General features: G+C 38.3%; 1 protein-coding gene across 1 annotated transcript; it reads left to right on the forward strand.

Annotated features, from left to right (window-relative positions):
• The first annotated feature begins 1,295 nt into the window (after positions 1-1,295).
• On the forward strand, positions 1,296-24,541 carry LOC109111007 (neuropilin-1a-like). The gene is made up of 17 exons (XM_042778436.1): positions 1,296-1,911; positions 2,740-2,917; positions 8,178-8,359; positions 8,575-8,802; positions 9,062-9,229; positions 11,519-11,682; positions 14,801-14,956; positions 15,658-15,802; positions 16,130-16,461; positions 18,775-18,919; positions 19,075-19,242; positions 20,440-20,484; positions 21,553-21,699; positions 21,894-22,243; positions 22,321-22,417; positions 22,774-22,818; positions 23,717-24,541. The coding sequence occupies exons 1-17, from the start codon at positions 1,851-1,853 to the stop codon at positions 23,983-23,985; spliced, it is 2,880 nt and encodes a 959-aa protein (XP_042634370.1). The 5' UTR covers positions 1,296-1,850; the 3' UTR covers positions 23,986-24,541.
• Positions 24,542-25,124: the final 583 nt, after the last annotated feature.

Here is a 25,124-nt window from a genome sequence, read left to right on the forward strand (position 1 = left end):
GACAGTTCAGAGTTAAAATGCCTTAATGATAGATTTGTTTCTTACAAACATGCAGCTTTTCAGCTTTTCCAGTGTTGTCTTGGACAATTCCCTAGACATTTTTAAAAATATAAGAGAGAAATGCATACTGGTTTAATTGGAACAGCATGAGAGTGAGGGCGATATGTATATATATATATGAATATTTTAATAATCACTCAGTGCCATCATGATATATATTAAAGTGCTATATTATTTCCTTCCAGCATTATCACTGAACAATGGTTCTGTATTATAAAGACATGCACTTAAGTCTTCTGATTGGTTAACTGCATTTGCACCTTGACTTCAGAAGCATGTCTTTTATTAACTCCTCAGCAATCTTAAGAAAATTATTTGATTAATTATCACCTAGAGGTTATAGCAATCAGTGTCTGCCACTGGGTAATAAGTGAAAGAAAATTCTGTCATCATTTTCTCACCCTCATGTTATTCCAAACCCAACCCATTACTTTCTTCTGAGGAACACAAAAGCAGATGTTTGGCAAAACTTCACAATTGATCATGCGAGTTGCAAGAATGGTGGCATTACTGATGTGTTAATCACAATATGACACACTATTGACCATGTTTTTGTCTTTTTGAAAAGAGCAGCTTGAACATTCTTCTATTAATCTCCTTTTGTGTTACACATAATAAGAAAGTCAAATGAGTTTGGAATGGCATTTTCATTTCACTTCACAAAGACAAAACTTTCATTACTGAGTGAATTATTCCTTTGAATGCTACTGGAATAGAGCTGAGTTGAGGGTCAATGCCACTCTCTGAACTCGTTAATAGCCATATCCATGCCTCTGTGTGCAGACTTTACTGAAAAAAAAAATGTTTGCCCCTCTCCCTCTTTCTCCTTCTCTCTCTCTTCTCTCTGTCCCAGTGGATGATCAGATTGCAGCGCTGGCTGCTCTGGTGCGCTCTGAGCTTGAATCTAACTACGTGCTACACATTTTTATGTCACTGTGTCACCAGCCAGAGAAACAGATTCCTGGAGTTGGCGCGGTCGTCTTGCGATGTGCAGAAACACATTTATGTGAGTCCCTCACATAAGTCTTACAACATAAATAAATAAATAAAACATTTATTATACATATCCATATTATGAACACGTTTAATAAGTAAAATACAAGTGTTTGGGATGTGTCAGTCTTTTGTTTTAATTTATTTTTAGGGCTTCAAGCGTTAGTTAGGGGTGCCAACCCCCCACCCCAAAAAACCCTCATAATTCGCGCCCTGCTTTGAGGATCTTGTTTGAGCACTGCGCTCCCACGCAGGAGCGCACAGTCTCTTTGGTTTGGCTCACTGTCTCCGTGTCTGGTTGGCAGAGAGACCGCGCGTCTCTGCCTGGAAGGGGTTAGAGGGTTTGCTCGTTTCCAGTCCTGCCCATTCTCACTCAAGGAGGAGGAACGAGAGCAACCAGTGCAGCGAGAGTTTTGACACCCCCAGTTTTCAGGTCGGATGCTGACACCTTCACACCAGAGAGAACCTGCTAAATATACCCACTGGTGCCCGTCTACGCACGACAGAGAGGACGGAAATCAGTCATTGAAGGGAGTGACCCGACCGCGCGCCCGCTGGAGCGCCCACAGCCCGCTGTCAACGAGCCGTGGACGCGCTGTCAAACCGCTCCAAACTTGGATTATGAAATTTTACAGCGCTGACTGACTGTGCAAGAATCTCCCGCTTTTCAGGGCTGTGAGTTTTCTTTTTCGCGTTATGAGTGACAGGATCTCTCTCCAGCTTCCAACTACAGCGTGGATTTTCAAAATTATCATACACGAAATCGTGAGGATATAACTAAACAGATTTCTTTAAGGATGTACTGGCGTTTGCTCTGTGTGACTCTAACGGGATTGTCCGTGGCTCGCGCTCTAACGGGTGAGTTGGTTATTGTGGTGCGTTGTGTTGTCTCGGCACGGTTTCTCTGCGCACCCGAGAGCTCTGTTATAGTTATCACTGTCGTTCGTTATCGATGCTCACCTGTAGGGCTGCTGTTTCAGAAGGTAAACCGTGTCGGATGAAGGCAGAGATCATTTGTTACGCACTACATAATGTATTGCTGTAGATAAGTTTACAGCACTGTTTCCACATGGTAAAAATGTACAGTTTGTTAACATAAGTACATATTTGATCTGGCCCTTAAAATTTCGTTGGTTTAAACTAATGGTCAGGTTGATTTAGTAATATTAATAATACTATTTATTTGAATAAAAGCAATTAATTTAGACATTACGCGTGATTTTTTTGTGTTTTTCTTTTATATATGTTTATTTGATTTTGTACTTTTCATTTTTTAGTTATTTGTGTATACATTTGATCGTTTTCATTTCTATTTTTTATTAATTGGATAATTTGTTTAAAACAAGTAGATAAGAGTATTCATATTGTGGCAGCGGTTGAACCATAGATGCTCTTTATGTGTGTGTGTGTGTGTGTGTGTGTGTGTGTGTGTGTTTTCGCCACTGTTGGGTGTGTTATCAGACTCAAACACCCAGACAAAGTGGCATATCTGCCAACCACGTCTGCACACCCATACAGTGACCCTTCTTAGTCCACGGCGTGTTGTGTTCAGCTCAGATACATTGATCGATTTCCATCGATACTAGTATGAGATGCATATAATGTGCAGAACTATGACTTGTATCTAAAGTATGACACCCTGAGTTTTAGTTGTTAAAATTATAAATGTGCCACTCTTGTTTTTAGAAAGTCCCTGCGGTGGGAAAATCACAATCTCCAGCGCCGGGTATGTGACCTCTCCCGGTTACCCGTCTGCATACCCGGTGAACCAGCAGTGCAGCTGGCTGATCCAGGCACCTGATCCAGAGCAAAAGATCCTCATCAACTTTAACCCGCATTTTGATCTGGAAAGCCGTGAATGCAAGTAAGTCTAACCAACATTGCTGTCATGTAGGAAACCAGGGCGTCAGAAATGATTGATATCACCAAAGTCCTCTCTGGGACGAGTCTGTTTGTGAGCTAGGCATGCATGTACAGCTTCTATTAACTTGAATGGGGAAAGACCGGATTGGGCAATTGATTTTCTATAAGAGAACCAATATGTTCCTACTGTCCAAAAAGAGGTTTCTTTTGTATTTATACTGTTTCTGGTATCAGAACATCTACCTGGTTTCAGAGTTGATCAATTTGGCGCTCAGATCTTGAGGTGTGCCACCTGTTGGTTGAAATGAAATATTTCATATTTATGGCGCTAAATTTAGGAGGAGTTGAACTAGATCTGCTTAAGAACAAACGTCCCGGGCTGTGATAATGGATCTGCATTTATCACTGAGAGGGATGTTTTTCCCTAGGAAAAAAAAAGGAGGATGGTTTTCCCAAGAGGGAACTCTCAAGAAAGCGAGGAGTCAAAACAGAAAAATGTGAAAGGCGCATAGAACACTGTGTATGGTTTAATCTTCATCAGTTTGATGAGGCTTCCAGTATCACATGAGTAATTAAGCTGATTGCTTTGTTAATGAGGAGGCTGGCAGACACTGACATTAAATGATAGTGAGGTTGGAGGCAGAGCTTGTTATTGCCTTGCAGCTCATTTCAGTGGTTTAGTTAACAGCATCAGCATGCAAACACTCACAAGGCTTTGTGTGGACTAAATCTCATAAATGAGATGGATTTGACGAGTCTCTCTGTCATTTCAAACCGCTCGTAAATAGGGGTGTAAATCAGCAGCTGTAAGTCACACAGACTTGGCTTTACTATTGGGTTGGATTTCAGTGCCAGGGGACCAATGAAAAGTCCGTTATGCTGAATGTCCTGCTGTGGGCCCCTGAGGGGGCTTGAAAGAGCAACAGACAGACCATGACCATCCCTTTGTATCCATTTTCTCTTTCAGTCCATCTTCTTTAGTTTGTGTATGTGTGAGGGAGATAGAGATGTAAAAGAAGGGTATTGTTTAGAATGGCATGCTTCGCATACTTTTTCTGAAGTGTGTTGTAGGTATACTATACATATATGCAAACTGTATGCTGATTTTTTGTGTGACTAGAATGAGTCACTGTACAATACAATCAGAGCAGAATGGTGTAAATACTGTATCCTACAATGCAATGCACTCAACTTCTTTTATATCCACTCAAAAAATGTTCTGTATCCAGAGTGACAAATGAACCAGAACGTATATCTGCCTTCTTCACTTAGTTTTATTTCAGAGATGCTTATTGAAAGCTTACTGCAAATTTAAATATGTAATAATATCACAATTAACATTAAGTATACAGTATATGGTACATAATATATAAACAGTAATCTCTTATTTAAGAAAAGACCAAAAAAGCTACAGAAATCAAAACTAAAAGACAAGAATATGAAGAGTTTTCGATGATGAGACCGTCTGAATCATCAGACGAATCAACCGTAACAAACTCTGAAGGTCATCAAGTTTGGTGTTGGGTTTAAACGACTAATTGTGTAGCACGTCAGAAATAAACCACATTTTCAATCACATTTGATGTGTTTGCTCTGGATTTAAATGTACATGATTCCAGCTGCAGATATTTAGCAAGTTTGTAACAGAGATCTTCGAAAAGCTTTAATACAAATACAAAAACTGCCATAGATACAGACACTCATCTCTGACTGCAATTTGGACAAATATACAGATGGATAATTAGTCAAGACTATTCAAAACATCCATTCTCGCCCTGAGCTGGGTGTGAAACAGTAACTCAGCACTGGTATTACATTATTTTCTCCCAGAATTCCAAGGAGTTCCAGTCCTTTCCCATCCATTCAGAAACATTCACCAGGCTTAAATGTTCTGTCTCAAAATGCTGAAGCCAGATGCCAACGTAAGTGTGTGACTGTCAGTGCATGCTGTGGAATGTCTGGTGTGTTTTGGACAGACTACCATGAATGTGCATTGCAGAACAGGAAAGTTAATCAGAACTTCACTTTAACTTGGAGCAGATGCTGCTGTGTTGTTCTTGGACTGCACATCAGTTTTTTAGCTGAGGCGAAACTTGCAGAGTTTATGGTGAACATTATTAAATGAACCCTGCGGAAAAGCCCAGGAGACCTCCACGAACACCGTATTCATTCCTTCCTGCGCTGCACTGCAGAGAACAAACACATTGGACAGCCTTTTATTTCAACATATTATATAACAGAGCAGAGCTGGTTACAGCTTTCAGATGCTGCATGAGTGTCTGAGTAATGAAAACCATTCACGTCTTCATTGAACTTTTAATTACAAGTTGTAATTCAGACAATATGGTTGTGATGACAAAAATGCTAGCAGCTTCTGCTGTTAAATGTAGTTAGATAGCATTACATATTCATATTCATATTTGATATGCCATTTTATTATAACCAGTGTTACCTAGTAAGCTTTCTTTATTCTTATTATGGTGAATTAAAGTAGTGCTTAATTATTTTGCTGTCATCAACAACAAAGCTGCACATGGATCAATTTTGGCGTTATGAACGTTGCCATGGAAACAAATTATATCTGAGTCTGAGGATGTGAACAGCTCCAAGTAGAATCTCCAAGTTGTCATCTTGTAATTATGGTAATTCCAACATGGCATGAATGCAGCATTACACCGCAGAATATTGCTTTTAAGTTCTCGTTGAAAAAGCTTCACAGGTTCTCTCTGGACACAAAAGCTGAACAATATAGTACTGTGTTAATTAAAAAGGACAAAATAGACATGCTAAGAGATCAGATATTTTTGGTATTGGGTTCAGGAGTGTGGAGTATTGCTGTTATACTTCTTTTTCTAATGTGAACATTTATTTAGCTCAGCCTGCCTGGTGTGTTTACAGTAGTAGTTGTATTCTAGTTTTATTTAGTATCTTAGAGGGTCAGTGTGTGTGTTTCTAATACATTTTTTTTTTGCCTTATCTGAGCTGTCGGTCCTGCAAATGCCTCTGGCCACAGTCAGTAATGTAATTAGTGTGAAATCAGTCACATGTGTTCCTGTGCCACAACACACACACATAATCTCTAACCTTTATATATCATGTAGAGACAGAAATGCAGTTTTCCATTTCAGTTTTGTGATGTGTGTTCCAGGAGAGAAAACACAAGTAGTTCATTGCAGCATTCATGAGGATTAATTCCTCTCAGTCCCTCTACACACACACTTACAGAGTAGAAATAATGTTCATCATTAATGGCTTTGTTGTGTGGGAATGCTTTAATAATTCTGCACATATTAATCATTAATGACACTCTGTTTCTCTCTCTGTGCCTTCTTAACAGCCCTCCCGAACACACTCTCTTTCACACTCACACACACATACACACACACACACACATTATTACTATTGCTAAGGCAAATATCACTTTTACTATTACTCATACATAGTGTTAGAGATTTGAACAAACTGCTAACTCTTAAGTATTACATTTTGTCCTAACTGCACTTCTTAATGGATATGAACGATAAATGCATGTTACAAACACTCTAAACACCCCAGCAACCACATGGCAATGTGTTAAAAACACTCAGAACACCTAATAACTGTGTAGCAATGAGCTAAAACAACACAGAACACTGTTCAACTGTTTATCAACATGCTAAAAAAACACTCAGAATATCCTAGCAACCGCATAGCAACTGCTGATTTATCAGCCACAACACCCAAGCAGCAGTCACTATTCTATTGTCATGATTTTAATGGTTTAGTGTTATGATCTATTGTTATGAGTTATGATTTATTTCTTATTATTTTCTGCCTCTATATTTCAGTGATTTATTGTAAAACATAATCAGACACTCACACTTTATCATCTTCCTCTCTCTTTCATACATTCTCATTTCTGTAGGGACTGAATCAGCTGCAAGCCTCCAGAACAGAACCCTGACAGTTTCATTGTTGGCTTATTTTACTCTCAATAAGTCACTATATCAGCAGCTTTCACATCCTCCTGTGTGTCTTGCTCAATAGCAGTATATTTTTCAATCCAAAATCACAGACATTGTGTTTCTGAGTTTCTGTCTCTATAGAAAGTGGGTGAGTCTGTTGTAATCACTTTCTCTCTCTCGCACACACACACACACACACACACACACACTCTTATCAGATGAAACACACTGCAGCACAGAACTCTCATTCAGTTCATTAGAAATATGCATAAACTTACTCACCCCTTTGTTTTAACCCCCAAAAATTCTGAATTAAAATAATTAAATGTATTATATTTATAACATTTTCAGTATTAAATAATGATAATAAATTTTAATAAATAAATAAACTACTGAATTTACACATTTCTTTAGTATTTTTACAGATTTTCTTTTAAAGGATAGTTCACCCTTATGTTGAGCACAAAAAAATATATTTTGAAGAATGTTGGTAACCAAACAGCTGACGGTAGCCATTGACTTCCATAGTACAAAAAAAAAAAAAACACTATGGAAGTTAATGGCTACCAGCAACTGATTGGTTGCCAAAATCCTTCAAAATATATTTTTTGTGCTCAACAGAAGAAAGAAACCTATACAGATTTGGAACAGATTGAGGGTGAGGAAAAGATGACAAGATTTAATTGTTGGGTGAATTATCCCTTTAAGATTAGAAGAATATAAATTTATTTAACAAGCTGGGACATCTTTTTCTGCCAGGTTTCCTGTTGTATAGTTTATGATTCATTAAATTACCCAGATCATCAGTTTAACTCGAGTCCAGGTTGGGAGCGATCTATGTGAATGCCAGGAAGGACGCTTCGGCTCCCACAGAGGGTCACGTCATGGTGAGAGGTCAGAGATCACAATGACCGTCAGTGTCTTGGGTTACAGGAGAGCAAGAGAGTGTATTCAGAGGGGGTGCTGTGTGTAAAACCCGTGTCATGTCAGCAGGAAATGCCTCAAGTTTCAGGTGGTTTTGTTGGAGCTGATGCTATAAGAGTCATCAAAATGAATCTAAATGAGTCATGCAAAAGTTACTCTAGGATGAAACCAAGGGGAGGAGGTTTCAGAGTTTCCTGTTATACCTTATATGAAATTTCAATGTAATGCATTTTAAAGGCATTTCAAAGGTATTCATAATACATTATAATATGTATTCATGGTGATATTCAGAATAACAGGACTATAAAATAAATTATATACAAAAAAACAACAATAATGCATTATCAGGGATACAATAATTTCAATGATGTGTGTGTGTGTGTGTGTGTGTAGGTATGATTTTGTACAGGTGTTTGATGGTGTGGATGAGAACGCTTTCTCTCCTTGGAGGTTCTGTGGCAAAATCGCTCCATCTCCGATTATCTCTAGTGGAAACTCTTTACTCATCAAATTCACCACCGACTATGAAAGCAGTGGAGCCGGATTCAGCATCCGCTATGAAATACACCGCACAGGTACCAGAAAACACACAGACACAGTCAAAGATCTTATATTGCACATGCACACACACTAACACAAAATTAATGTCTTTTAATCAAAATATTGATTGTCTTTAAAGTTTTAATCTCTTTTAATTCAAGCGTGCATGTTACTATGTAATTCTTTGATATATACAGTTCAGTGATGCTTTAAAAACATTATGCAACTCGTTCTTTTGCATTCTGTGCAGGTACTGAATGTTCCAGAAACTTCACTGAGCCAAAAGGAGTGATTCAAACCCCTGGTTTCCCTGATAAGTATCCAAACAACCTGGAGTGCACCTTCATCATCTTTGCACCCAAGATGGCAGAGATTGTTTTGGACTTCCAGAGCTTTGATATGGAACCGGACACAACCGCACCTGCTGGGGCCGTCTGCAGATTTGACTATCTGGAGATATGGGACGGATATCCTACAGGTAGAGATGAAACAAAATAGAGGAACTTAAGGGTAAAAAGAGTGCTGACTTTCAGACTTCATGCTGAGAGAAGCAGGAAGTTTGTAAAGTCTTAGATCTGGAGGAAAGGCTTTTTAGAAGAACAAAACAACCCAAGACACACACACAAATCTCAAACATTACGGCTCTTATGGTTATTAGAATTGCTCTGCGTGATGAAAAGTTGAGTTTGTGATTGAATTGTGAACTAAATTGCTCAAATCTCATCTCTCTCTCTCAGTGGGGCCTCATATTGGTCGATACTGTGGTTCCAGACAGCCAGGTCGTGTGATCTCGTACACCGGCATTCTCTCTCTCAGCATCCACACAGACAACGCCATCACCAAAGAGGGCTTTTCAGCTAATTACAGCATCAGAACCAGCTCAGACTCATCTCAGCCGCATCAAGGTTAGTGTGAGACTTTATAATTTGTCGATTAATTATGTATTTTTCCCACCTATTTTTTAAGGCTTCTCTGTATAAGTGACCTCTGTTATGACTTATTTACTAGTGAAATAACAAAGCATATGCTTTGTGAATTTGCTGCTGGGTCCAGTATTGGACAGTTGATATGTAAATGTAGGCGAATGTTAATGTCTTGATGACTGTGACATCACAATAGTGAAGGAGATGTTTTTGCAGCTTAGTTTCATTAAATGGTCTTTTTAGACCATGATAAGAGCTTTGAGTTCTGTGACTGCATCTAAGTCACTGGGAAAAGCCTGTTTCATAAAACAAGCTCAAGGGTGTCTTTAGTAAGAAAGTCTTATTCATATAAATTGTGTAAAAAGTAAGAGACTAAACAAATTTAAATAACATGTCTGAAAACAGGCATTCGTCACAGTTTTTCTTCACTAAACACTTGTATATTATATTGAAGAATGTCCTGCATACAATTTTAATAACTGATTTTAATGAACAAATTTAGTTAAATTAAAACAAAAAAAAAAAAAAAAAACAAAAAAAATAACTAACTAATTAAAAAAAACAACTAAACGAAGAGAAGATAGAAAAGAAAACCATGGTGCAAGTGAAAAAATACAGCAAACGGAGGAGGACCAACACATATTAAAGAGAACAATGTAAATGATTATTAAAATACATATAGTGGCAAATCTCAAGAGTTATAGACAGGACGTTACCAGCCTCACAAATCTGTCACATCAGCTTCGCTTGGACATTCTCGTGAGTAGTTATGTTTTTGCTAGTATATATATTATTTTCCTATATTGTAAATACTATTCAGTGGTTTTGGATTTTATTTAATTTTTTTATCTTTTAGCTGATAGCTAAATAACATCCTCCTTTTTCTTTTGTTTACTTATGTTACACAAGGTGAAGATGCGCCAGTGTGGAGCTACAAAACCTTGTACATGAACTATAGATCTCATTGACCACTGTCCAAGATTGAATTAACCAATTCATTGTATTCTATCATTACAAATTTTCATGTTGACTTTACTTGTTTAATGTAGTTACATTAATGTTTACTATCTAAAATGAATTTAGCTTGCAAATGCTATTTGAAGAATTAAATACTAGTTTTTCAGTTGTATTTACATATATTGTGCATCGCATTTTCTTATCCATTGATTTGATAAATAAATCATATTTTGTATCAAGTACATATCAAAACAGTCATTCTTTCAGTTTTTACAGTCAATAAGAAAATGTTTTCTACAATCAGTTGTTGAATATAACACCCCAGGGCTGCGTTTCCCAAAAGCATCATAAGCCTAAATTGGTGGCAATGGTTTCTACAATCTATTTAAACTTACAATGCTTTTGGGAAACATAGACCAGATTTATCTTCATCTTTAGACTCCACAGCTGGTTCTTCAAGCACTTGATCTTTCTCTAGGTTTGGGAGTGCAAGATCTCAATTAAAAGGAAAATTATCTTTAGCTCTGTGGGAAATGGAGCTAGAAGTTTTAATTACAGTTAAATTGTGTTTATTACGTTGCCATGTTGTGTAAAACAGAGCATGCACAGATTATGCACAGTCTCTTTTTTATTTCCAAAAATAATAATAATTGACATTTTTCATGGCAGGATAGAATTATGTAACATAAATTTTTAAAAATCAAAATTATGACAGCATTCATGTTACTTGATTTATATATGTGAAAGTGAGAATGAAAAGAGAACTGCTGTTGATATTTCTGCACTCTCAGCTCATTCAGTCTGGGGCTTTTATTAAACCCATCTATCAAGTTTTCAGAGAATCACACACTAACTGAGACTGTTAGCAATAATGTGGCAATAATGTGCTTGATGGCACCGAAGTAACGCCCATGATCCTTTGAGACCTGAACCCAGCTCAGGTTCACTTCACAAAACTGTGTATGTGTGTGCTTTCAGTTCAGTGTAATAAAGTGCAGTGAGGCTGTCTGTTTATAATTCATCTTCATCGCCCTGCCACACAGGGCAGAAGGGTCACATGGGTCACTACATATGTAGCCAAACATGAAAGACATATATTAACTTCCCGTGGTGAGAAGAGAGCAGATCTGACTCTCTTTCTTTCTCTCACACACACACACTCAAACACACTTAGACAGACATAGATGTTTACTAAACCTAAACCTTCGGACAGTATCAGATTAATCAAAGCATGATTTATGGGTCAGTCAGATATTACTTCAAAAACATGACACTACTCACAATTTCTTTGTGTGTGTGTGTGTGTGTGTGTAGGTGAGTGTATGTCTCCTTTAGGGATGGAAAGTGGTGAGATCACAGAAGACAGGATATCTGCATCATCACAGTATAATCCCAGCTGGTCTCCACTGCGCTCCAGACTGAATTTCCCTGACAACGGCTGGACGCCGTCAGAGGATTCTGCTCGGGAGTGGATACAGGTACAAATACACACGCATTCTCTTGTAAATCATTATAACCTGAAAATGATAGTACACCCCTACTATTAATTTTGGTCTTTGCATTGGACAGTACACAGTTGTATCATGAAATTATAAAAGAGAGACGGAGAGATGGGATAAAACATCACAGGTCGGACTCGAACTTCCATGTCCACTACATGTGCCAATTGGATATTAAATCAAAGTCAATATTAATCAAAATTAATTATTATATAAAAACTGAATATACACACTACTGTTCAAAAGTTTGGCATTGGTATGATTTTTGTAAACAAATTTTTATTACAATTTAAAATGACTTTTTTCTATTTTAACATATTCAAAATGTAATTTATTCCTGTGATGGCAAAGCTGAATTTTCAGCATCATTATGCCAGTCTTCAGAGTCACATGATCCTTCAGAAATCATTTTAATATGCTGATTTGCTGCTCAAGAAATATTTCTTATTTATCATCAATGTTGAAAACAGTATTTTTATGGAAACCCTGATACAATTTTTTTCTGTTATTTGCTGAATGTTCAAAAGAATAGTCTTTATTTCAAATATAAACATCTTTATTGTAACTTTTGATCTATTTAATGTGTCCTTGCTGCATAATAATTTTTAGTAGTAATTTCTTTCTAAACTAATTCTTACTGACCTGGTATAAATAATAAAAATGTATACAACTATATTTATAACATAATAAAAGTTTGATTTAATATAATATATCTTGCTTTGATTCAATATCCAATTTATAGACATTTATGGGATAGATATAAAATCTGCAATACCGCTTTAGTCAGACACACTCATACATACACAGAAGGAAAGGGTTTTCCTGGCTCTTTGTTTCTACAAAGAATTTGACTGGCATGTTGTCATTCTCACAGTAGTACATGCAGGAAGGGTTTCCTCTCTGAAAGATAGGCCAGCATTTCTGACAATCCAGGAAAACAGACACACATCTGGACAACACATTTCATTCTGACACAGACAGAGAGATTCCTTCAAATCTGATCATGAGGTTCTAGCACAGATTTCTTTTTAGCAGCAGGAGTGAGCTGAATATACTTATACTGGTACTAACACATATAATGAATATAAACTACATACACTTTCATTGTAAGGAAAGGAAACCTAGACATTGTTTTCATTTGGCATTTAACTGAAATATTTTTTGAATTAATGAAATGGCAGAATTTGTATGTTTGGGTAAAATATACTTTTAACCTTACCACTCAGCCAGGTCTCATAAGAATGGTGAATTGTTGTTGGGGTTATTGCCCTTTTGGTGAGAAGCAGAACGAATGTGTAAACTGAGGCAAACTATCTGGCAAGCAATGTCAAAGCTTTTTGAGATGGCTGCTCCATTCTCACTTAGATGGCTTCCTTCTTTCCTCTCTCAAACCATCTGTCTTCCCTGTCCAAATTCTTCATATTTTGCCTTTGAACAAGTGATCCATGTCCCGGGGCAGTTTTGAATCACACTATGTCTTGTCTTTTGGCCTCAGTCTGGAGACTATCCCAAGAAAGCAAAGTGTCATGAGGGTCGGTAGAGTACCGTCTTCCTCTTTCCTGCTTAAATTCTCTATTTCCCTCTCACACACTCACCAATATCCTGTTTTCTACAAAAAGTGTCCATGTTTGTCTTTAGATCCTGGCATTTGAGGAGCTCTGCTTCTGTCCTGCCATTGTTCCCTCGTTGTTAACACTTGATGATCTTGTTAGCTGTGGCTGGCTCCAGTTGGCAGCTCAGCCGCTTCTGAAACAGCACAATATTGAAAAGCAATTAGCCTCATAATACCTTCCTGTTCAGAGAGAGAGAGAAAGAGAGAGAAAGGGATGGCAGCAGTGTGGTTTTGGTGCATCTGCTCACTGAGACTTGGGTGGAAACCAGTGGGAGAGAGATGTGAACTTTTGTGCCAGGAATGCTTGCATTGAGCCAAACGCTCTCAATAGGCTATTTATGCACACTTCTATTGCGTCAGTTGAGTTTATTTTATCTCGAGAGTCACGCACACACTTGAAAGACAGACAATAACTGACATGCTAGATTTAATGCAGGAACTGCATGATTTGTCATTCTGACCTGGATCTTTGACCACGTTTTAGTTTGATGTGGTCATTGTTACTATAAGGTTATTGGAGGTCTCTAGACCCTTAGAACAGACTTCTTGTAATACTTGAGGAGGGAAGGAAATGAAGATTCTCGGAACCTGAAACACAATATAAGACCATGATAGATGATGCTTTGAAAATTCTAAGGCTGTGTTTAGCTTCATTGGCCAGTTATTGTTGTAAGTGATTCAGATTACGACAGAGGACTTTGAGTGTCAGTATAGACATAAAGGCCAAAGGTTAAGTTTCACACACTTGGAATGAGAAATTAGAAATTAGAAATACCACTTTAGTCATACAGTGGCTATAGCATTACCTGACCTAAACTTTCTGAAATAAAATAAAATGAGATTAAGTAATGAAGTGGTTAATATGAACAAGTGGCTGCCAAGTCTGGTCAAATTGTATACATTTGATAATTGTGTTAATTTGTTCAAGAAATGAAGCTCATAGTTTTACAGTGGGAAGCTCATTTTTTATTATCGGTTCGTATTTTTCTTCCAGCAATTTATTAGCTGTAATTAAACCATATTCACAAACCTTGAGCTGGTTTAGCTTAGTGTGTGTTTGTGGAATCGGAACATGATTTTCCCAAGTAGCACATGTTTTTGGATCAAAATTCATTGGTTTGTACTAGAACAACATTTCTATCACTCTGTCATAGCTTTAACCCTAAACATACCCTCCAAAATCAGAGGGAATCCCAGTCTTAAACCTAAAATACTGCTCGGTTGAGATTATAAGAATGTTGTTCCATGAGGAACAAGGACGTTGATCCAGGAACGTTTTACTGTGGTAAATGATGTTAAGCTTTTAGCCCCCCCATCCAGACACTGCACTGCACTGCTGCTATGCAGCGAACACATAACCGTGAATCAGTGCAGTGTGATTAACTAGCAGTTACATGACAGCTGCCCCAACACACAAAGTGAAGAGTCCAAAACAACACATTGCTGCACACGCAAAAACACTCACCACCTATCTGTCTCTCGCAGGTGGACTTGGGTTTCCTGCGGTATGTGACGGCCATAGGAACACAAGGTGCCATTTCAAAGGAAACAAAAAAAGCTTACTACGTCAGAACATACAAGATCAGTGTGAGCTCAAACGGAGAGGACTGGATTACCCTAAAAGACAAAACTAAACAGATGGTGAGTATTTTTTTTTTTTATTGTGATATTAATATAGTGTATTTTTAATGTCTTTGATTTGATTAGATTTTTTTATTTTATATACACTTATGTTCAAAATTTTGGTGTCAGTCTTTTAATACTTTTAATTCAGCAAGAATGCATACAATTTATTAAAATTGAAGTACAGACATTATAATGACAGACAATATAACAATTTTATTTCAAATAAATCAGAATTAATATAAATATGGTTTGCACAAAAATATTACATGGCACAACTGATTTTAACATCAATAATAAGAGGAATATGTTTCTTGAACATCAAATCAGCATCTTAGGATGATTTCGGAAGGATCATGTGACACTGAAGACTGGCTGTTAATAATTTAGCTTTGCATCACAAGAATAAATTACACTCTAAGATATATTAAAATTTTAATAAATGCAGCTTTTGTGAGCATAGGATACTTTTTATTCTTTTTTGCTTTGTTTTGTTTTGTTTTTGATTACATTTTTATATAGGCTTTTTTCTATTTTGTTTTTTAATTATTTTATATCTATATCACTTTTATTACTATTACTTACATTTTTCTGTCTCTGTTTTGTTATTTTTGTAGATGGTTTGGCAATTGTGTGTAAAACAGTCATGCCGATAAAAAAACATTGGAAAGGAAAAGGAGAAAAAAAAGTATTACATATGTCATCTCTCTTTTTCTCAGTTGTTTCATGGAAATCAAAATCCCACAGATGAGGTACGTGCCAGGCTGCCCAAACCTACCCTCACCCGTTATCTACGGATACGACCTCAGACCTGGGAACAGGGCATCTGCATGCGTTTCGAGGTGTACGGATGTAAAATATCAGGTATCTCATCACACACACACTTACAGCAGAGGGTTTCTGTGGTGAGATTCAGCCATGAAGTCACTATGAAATCCCAGCAGGAGTTGCAGTCACTCTCAGTTCCCGCAGATTCGCTTACTCTGTGTGTGATCATTAGAGAATGACTCCCCCTCTATTCACTGACACCTAATACTGACATCAAGAGGTCCCATCTGCATGTGTGTGTTTATTTTAATAAATTCTCACCATTTCTGACAGGTAGAAGTAGCCTGTATGTCTGTTTCCTGTGGCTCAGAATATTGATGCTCCTTTCATTAGAATAGCTCATATGCTCTCTTCTTCTCTCAGATGCTCCATGCTCTAGTATGCTAGGGATGATTTCGGGTCACATTTCGGACTCTCAGATCACAGTGTGGCCATCGGCAGAGAGGGGCTGGCTCCCAGAACAGGCCCGGCTCCTAACCGGCCGAACGGGCTGGGTGGTCGCTCACCCGCAGAATCTCGGGAAGAACCAGTCACTGGAGCTGGATCTGGGGGCCCAGCGGATGGTAACGGGTCTCATCCTGCAGGGAGGGAAATACAGAGATGTGAATATTTTCATCAAACGCTTCAGAGTTACATACAGCATGAATGGAACGGACTGGAGCCACGTACTAGAGAAGAACAGCAACAAAGTGAAGGTATTGCATGTGTAAAATCCAGAAAATGATAACTATAATTATATTAACACCCACACCTATGGACTGGGGCGCTGTAAAGGGGGGGTAAACGATGACGATTCTCGGGGCCCATGACTAAGAGGGGGCCCAGAGAAGCCCCCAAAAAAATTGTGGTGCTAAAAAAAAATATTTGATAGTAAAAAATTTTAACTTTAAATTATTCTATTTGCTGTTTCCTGGTGTCAAAAAAAATTATTTGTTTAGGAAACACAAACGTCCGTGGGCCCCTCACCCCCTCTCTATTACCATAAAATGGTTCAGTCCGCCCAAATTGTATCCAGTAACCAAGGCAACACAAACAGCTTGACTTCACTTATAGCGCCGGCAGATTCAACTTGACAGAGGATGTGAAAATGCCTCAAAATCTGGAAGTCAAAAACGGAAAAAGAAAAAAATAAGAGAAGTGAAAGAGGCAAAGGGTCGACAGTATGTTACCCAATATTTCACAAGAAAAAGGTGGGTTTGTAAGTAGGCCTAAATTGTTAGTGGACCGCCCGTGACAATGATCGTAGTCTACGGCACTTTTCTGTGCGTACGCACGCTTTGTACATGAGGCCCTAGGTCTCTACGGTAGCATTTTTTCGATAAGTTAGCACGTTTCGATAGAGCAGGGTGCAGCGGGTGCACGGCTTTGCCTCACATGCAGCCGGTGTCGGCATCTTTGTACGAGGCGGCGCCCACTTTCAGCACCCTGCTGCGGTCCACGCTGTTGCACCTGTCTTGCAAGCAGTCTAACTTCATGAACTCTGATAAAAATCCTCTGCCAGCTACTGTACAAACTACTTTCAGCTGTTTGTGAGGTTTCAGTGCATCTCTTGAAGATGATGTGGAGTTGTATTACTACAATGTCCCCTATATTGTCAAATACAGCATGATTCATCTCTGCCAACTATCTTCACATAATACTTTCACATTATCTGATCCAGACCGTCGGCAAAACTCAATTTAAACAGTGCAAAATGACTGCCTGTGGACGTTATAGGTAGAAATGATTATATTTCTGTTTTTATTCACACAATAAATATTTAAACTAGTTTTAATGAAAATTCATGTAGTTTTAGGAAAAGTCAGGGAGCAGCAAGGCTTTGTGATTTATTTAGACAAAGTTATTGACTATGCAAATTTCAAAAACGGTCAAAATGATGCCTTGTTCATTCTAGTGTTAAAGATAATTACCATAAGTTTAAATGTTGCGGTATAAATATAAATACATTTCATTGTATTAAGAGTGCTCAGTGTTTCCGTTACATTTCAACTGTCATGTTAAAAATATTAGGTTAGATTAGATTAACTTTATTGTCATTGCCAGTGTACAGTACAAATATGTACAGTACATTCATACAAATATAAATATATGTGAATACACCATATGACACATGTACAGCTATGTACAGTATATACATTATACAGTACTGAAGTAGTTCAGTATTACAGAGGACAAATTACGGGTGTGGACATGGGATGGAGTTCAATTGTCTGATTGACTTAAATATATGAGAATGATAGTCAAAATACCATAAAAGCGCATGATTTTATGTAAATTAATATGAAAAAACTCTCAGCTGTGTTGGGGGCCCTGTCAAGATTCTTTTCATGGGGCCCAAAATCCTTAGCAGCGCCCCTGCCTATGGACAATAACATTCTGTTACGCTGTGTGTTTCATAGTGAAAGCAAAACTACTTTGTTTGGCCTTCCAAAAGAGAAGCTACAGTGTAGAGTAACTGTTAGAGCTGGTTGTTTGTCGTTTCTCTGATCACAAATACAGACATGGTTTTATGTTTATGCAGCGCGATACGCAACACGTAAAAAGACAGTTTGAGTCTTTATAATCAGTAATTATGTCCCCACTGGATGCAGTAAATGCCTCGTTTGTAATGGGTTTTATTGGTTTTGTCTCATTACACCGAGACACACAGTATGGTAAGGGGCATAACATTTCCGTCATATGCTTGAGGCATTCAGCCAATCACAACGCACTGGATAGCTGGCCAATCAGAGCACACCTTGCTTTTCAGAACGTATCAAATCATATCATTGGAATCACTTTCAGCACAGATTTTTCCAGCTTATGAACAATAAAAACACTGAGAGCCAGTCAGAATCCACCTCGAGCTTTTAAAGCTATTCGTCTATTTGTGTGGACACTAATAATAGTAAACATTATAGTTATCATTATAGTTATCTTCATAGTTATTATTCTTGGTGTGTATGAAATGCATTTTTTTTTTCATTTAAGCAGACAGACACAAAAATGTTATTTTTTCACCCATTCAGGTGTTTATGGGTAATCAGAACCATGACACACCAGAAGTATGTACCTTTGATCCAGTGCTGATGCGTTTCCTGCGCATCTACCCTGAGCGTGGCTCTCTTGAAGGCACTGGGTTAAGGCTGGAGGTTTTAGGGTGTGACCTGCAAGGTGAGTGACGACAAAACCAACCAATCACAGAGCTCAGAGGAATCTCACCCTCAGGGTATCTATTCCAAATTAAGACCACTGTTTAAATGATGTATCATTTGTGAAAGCTTCCTTTACCCTAAATAATGGTCTAAACATCCTTGATCTCTTTTCAGAGCCCACAACGCCTCTTCCCCTCACCACCCCCATGGAAACTACAGTAGCTACTGTCACTAGCGCTCCAGGGAATATTCCAACAACCACCACTATTCCAACGACAGTGGAGAGCTGCGATGATGATGGCAACTGTCATAGTGAAGCAATAACAGACTATGACACAACAGGTTAGATACACACACACATACAGTACGTTCACATGTTGTTATATCATTAACATCTATGAGCTAATTATGTTGGCTAAACCATAACACTATCTCAGCTCCTCAGAGAAACCTTATTGTATTTTTAGATTTTAATTAAGACAGTATTTACTCTCTTTATTATGTTTTCATAAAAGGGACTGTTGGGAGGTCCCAATAATGTTGGTAATTTCAGGTTTTACTATCTCTGTGGGACATTTAAGTCCCCACAAGGAAAGCAAAACCTCACATACACAAACATCCACAAAGAGACACACTATGACCCAAAAGGTTACAAATACAAACACCCAGATGGCGAAATACAGACCAACTACGACCCAGCAGGTTACGTACGCTTAGCAAAACAGCAACATGCTACGACCCACAGGTTACACACAAACAACGACATGGACTGTGACCTATCAGATTACACAAACATAAATATACGTTCATCACGTTCATCAGACAATGGGCCTCACTCACTAATAATTGTGTGGATTATTTCGTATTTATACACACAGGGGAACTTCTTACAAAAAATGTCTAGCTAATTCAAAGCACGTGCATATGCACATGATTTGTTCTTAACCTCGTTCTAACGTTAATGAATTTTTGAGTATTCTAAATGAACAGCTACCTAACACCTAAATCATCTCCATATAAGGGCTTGCCACATTACTTTTCTTTTCCAGCCTTTTGTCACTCTCTGCAAACATAAGACGCTCTCTAGAGATGCATTCTTGCCTGAGAGACATGCAGCAAGATCCTCAAGCAAAGCCAAGTGTGCCATCCTGAAAACCATTTCGAACACAATAAACCCCTTTAAAACAGGCCCACATTACAGAGCTCTCATTAACCAGCTCACACAAATGCGCATCTGTGTTGTTATACAGAGAAACCTCAGAGCTCAAGCTGTAATGCAGCTTCTCACTATATATGATGAAAAATGTTTAAGATTAAATGTCTATGTGCAAGATTTCATCTTAGCATGATTATAAGGCCATCCACAGTATGTTATTTTTGGGTGTGGTTTCAGTTGTTCCTACATTTAGTGAATGACACAGAGTGACTCAACATGAACCAAATACATAAACATACAGAACATGCGAATGGAATTTAACTAGTCTGTATTTCATTAACTCTTTAGCTTTAATAGCACTTTCTGCATTTTGATTTCCATAGAAAGTACAGTTGCAGACCCGTTTCTGGAATTGGAAGCAGTACCTGGTGAGAAACTACATACACACAAAGTAGACAATTAGTGGCAATAACAATGTGTAGTGTTGCTGGTGACATAAAAAACTGGTCCACCCTTGTTGAGTATTCTCTTTAGTGGCTTATTATAATTCCTAAAAAATCACATTATGATATGACCAGGGATCATACGGATACTTGATTAGCCTGACAGAAATGAGGACCATAATCCTCAATCTCTTTCTTTTGGGTTTTCCACATTAAGCACAAAGAAAATCTCTACTGCCACCAAGTGTTATGCTGCAAATTACATGATAAAATCTTTATAAAAGCCTTACTCAAAGATTCAAACACTGCAGATAGTCTGTTACTTCTGGCTGTCCCTTTCATGATGACTAATGACACTTTGTATCTTGCAAAACAGCCTAAATGCATGCATAACAAGATAATTCCTCCGCAAAAAAAACACACACACACACACAAAAAAAAAACATGTCAGTTGTGAAAAGATAATGGTTTGTAAAAACTGCCTTTCTCTATAAGATCACGAGGTTTTCTTGGTTTCCTTTTTTTAAGCATAAACTTATAACAATAAATTTTGTTTTACAGATTTATACATAATACAAGAAAAAAATTGCAAATGGGAAAAATGGAGAGAAAAATATTTAATTCAATTCTCAGTTCAAGATATATTTTCTGAAATCTCTATATTTTGCTACTCTGTTAAATGCTTAGCTGTTTATAACACATTGGATGTAAAAGGTTCACAGTTCCTAAAAACTACCTAGATCATGAGATTTACTGGAGAATGTGATATCTAGATACAGTGCTGTGCAATTGGCCACTGGTTATTGGTGATTTAGCAGATTTCGCTGCAGTAACTACTGGCGGATACAGGCTTGCTCAATGCACTTTACTCCCCTTTGGGGTTTAAACCTATAACCTTTTGAACACCTGCCCAGAACTTTGATTAATAAGCTACCGGCAGTCCAAGAAGCATAGAGGGTGTTCAGTACCATACTACATTAACTATAGCTTACTTGAACATCTTTAGTTGGGTTGAATGGAAGTTGAAGTAGCGTTGTTTGTGTTCCTGTTTAGCATTTATCTGGTTCGCCTGTGACTTTGGCTGGGCTGATAACCCCTCCTACTGTGGATGGAGCCAAGATGGAGGTGAAGGAGCCGAATGGCATATAAATAACAACAGCAAATACGCTGATCACAAACTGCCTAATCTGGACCACACAGGTACGTATAATTGGCTTGTCCATCACACTAAAATGAAATATAGATTAATAAATTCCAAAATGCACTTTTAATATGTCAGAACTAATTTGAGGTTAAAGAATGTTGAGATAAAATGATTGCAGGAAGAGGATGTAATTTAAGAAACAGATGCATTTATGCGTTCACAACCTGATGGCTCCTCTCTTCTGTTTCAGGGATGCCTCACAACTTCATTTACGCAGCTTCTAACACAAACACACCTATCGAGATCGAGAGAAAAACTGAAACGGAGACAGATGAAGAACTGGCGAGACAAGGAAGGGTGGCGAGACTGGCCAGTTTGCCAGTCACGGCCCCGGATTCAAACCTGTGCATGTCTTTCTGGTACCATTTCACTGAGAAACACGCAGGAACTCTGAACATCAAGCAAAAGATAGAGCGATTAGAGGTGAAGGAGGAGGAGAGAGAGGACGCTGAGGTTCTGATCCGCTCTGTGAACGGCCAGGTGAAAAGCAGATGGAGGGAAGGAAGAGTCCTGATTCCGAGTGCCGACACTCCTTATCAGGTACTGATGCCCACTTTATGGACAGAACATCCTGATTACAACATGATACAAACTCTTTTTCTGTGTGTGCATGGCAGGTGGTCATCGAGGCTCAAGTGAATCCTACAGAATCTGGTTACATCTCACTGGATGATATAAAGATCCTGGATGAAGTGGACCCTGAAGAGTGCAAGGGTATGTTTAGCCACACCCCTTTTGATTAAGCTCCTCCTCTTTTCTATTTGACCAGCCTACTTTTATTGGCAGATTCTCTCACCAGTCCGTAACCATCATTAATATGCCTCTGGGTTATTTTGCACATCCTCAAACACCTGCATCCCTTATATTAATAACTGAATTATAATAATAGTCCGGCCACAATAATCAAGCACAACAGTGACCACCCAGTTTTCAGTGATCTTAAAGAGATAGTCTATCCAAAAATAAAAGCTGTTGTTCATGCTGATCCAAACCTCTGTGCATTTCTTTCTTCTGTGGAGGATATTTTGACAAATGTTCATTTCCTTTTTGATTGTGTGTTTATGTTTTAGACCCAGATAATACAGAAGGTGATGAGGATGAAGTTGATGAGATCGGTAAGACCCACATTTTTATTTGGAAAGCATTATAATAAGACCAAATGTAATGATTTATTGCATGGCTCTCTATACTACAAAAAAAAAAATTCTTAATCAGTATTTTTTGTCTTATTTTTATACATATACATTTAAAACAAGAAAAAATACTAATGGAATAAGAAAATATTTAATTCAATACTAAATTCAGGATATATTCTCTAAAATATATTCTCTTTATTTATTTATATTTCTTTTCAATTAACTGTATCTTGTTTTAAGGATGCTTAGAAATTTTTACTGGAAAAAACACAAAAGATAATAATTAAACAAGGGGTTTTTTATGTGTGTGCTTGTCATTCTGCAATCAAATATTTTGGTATAAGGACTGCTAAACTATGTAATTAAAGTCAAACTTATATCACCCTTGTTTATTTTGCCATAATGACCAGCTGACTGTGTATACTCTCTTACATAATATGAAAGTGAATGAAAGTGACGTGACATTCAGCCAAGTATGGTGACCCATACTCAGAATTCGTGCTCTGCATTTAACCCATCCGAAGTGCACGCACACAGAGCAGTGAACACACACACACACTGTGAACACACACCCGGAGCAGCGGGCAGCCATTTTTTTTTTTTATGCTGCGGCGCCCGGGGAGCAGTTGGGGGTTCGATGCCTTGCTCAAGGGCACCTAAGTCATGGTATTGAAGGTGGAGAGAGAACTGTACATGCACTCCCCCCACCCACAATTCCTGCCGGCCCGAGACTCGAACTCACAACCCTTCGATTGGGAGTCCGACTCTCTAACCATTAGGCCACGACTTCCCACTCAGTTATCCGACTTCCCATATAACTGAGCTTGTTTATGCAGGTCTTAAAACCTCTCTGTTTCTGTCTCTTGACTCTCAATAGTGGACTGTGAGGGAGCTGACAACACCTTGTGGAGTTTTGGACGTGGCTCCATGCTGAAGAGTTTAGACCCCATCCTGATCACCATCATCGTGATGAGCGCCGTGGGAGTCCTGCTGGGTGCCGTGTGCGGGGTGCTGTTCTACTGCGCATGCGCTCATACTACAAACAGGAACCTCTCTGCTCTGGAGAACTACAACTTTGAGCTGGTGGATGGAGTCAAACTAAAGAAAGAAAAACTCAGTGCACAGAAATCTTACTCAGAGGCATAAGGAGTGCTGGATGAACCCAGAAAACATTTGCTGGACAATGTTGGAGGCACGTTTTTAGAACGTTGTGATGTCTCTCAAAGTCGAGACTGAGCGTTATTCTCAGGACGTGAAGGAAGAGGGACTGGCCTCTAGAGGGCGCCGTGTATAGATTGTACAGCCAGATGATGATTGTCTACTTGTTTGTTTGTGCATTTTTTGCTGGTGATGAGACCAAGACAAAATGATGTATCCTCTCACACAGTTGGATATTTTTTTTTCTACAAGCCCCTTTTCAGAGCTGTACACAACTGGGTTTTCAGTGTTATTGTGCTCATTTATGCTTGGAGACGTGTTTGTTCTGTTGGTAACTCACACTTCATTCCAATCGTGCCTTTAAACGTGTTTTTGTTGCCTTTTACCACATGGGTTCCTCCTTAAACACACCGTCATTTGCTCTTGAGTTCCAAACCCATAAAAGCTCCGTTCGTCTTCGGAACACAATTAAAGATATTTTGGATGAAAACCGGGAGGCCTGTGACTGTCCCATAGACTGACAAATAAATAACAGTGTCAAGGTCCATAAAAGGTATGAAAGTCGTCGTCAGAATACTCCATCTGCCATCAGACGTGCAATCTGGATTATATGAAGCGACGGGAACACTTTTTGTAAGTGAAGAATACAAAAATAACGACTTTATTCAATAATTCCTTCGTCAGCGGTCTCCTCTGTGTCTCTCCATATCACCGTATGCTGTGTATGCTCTTTTGTGTCATCCGCACTACAAGGGTTATTTTTGTTTTCTTTGCTTACAAAAAGTGTTCCCATCACTTCATATAACCCAGATTGCACATCTGATGGCAGATGGCGTATTCTGACGACAACTTTCATACCTTTTATGGACCTTGACACGGTTATTTACTTCTAAAGCCACCAGGTTTTCATTCAGAATATCTTAAATTGTGTTCCGAAGACTAACAGAGCTTTTACGGGTTTGGAACGACATGGAGGTAAGTGATTAATGACAAAATTTTCATTTTGGGGTGGAGTATCCCTTTAAGTATCTAGATTAGGTATCGCTTTATTTGGATAATCTTCACGCTATATTGTAAAACAACAGGTCAGAAAACATTTTATTGGGGAATCATAATATGACCGAATT

The sequence above is a fragment of the Cyprinus carpio genome, chromosome A2 (assembly GCF_018340385.1).
Source record: "Cyprinus carpio isolate SPL01 chromosome A2, ASM1834038v1, whole genome shotgun sequence".
In the NCBI taxonomy this organism is placed as follows: Eukaryota; Metazoa; Chordata; class Actinopteri; order Cypriniformes; family Cyprinidae; genus Cyprinus; species Cyprinus carpio.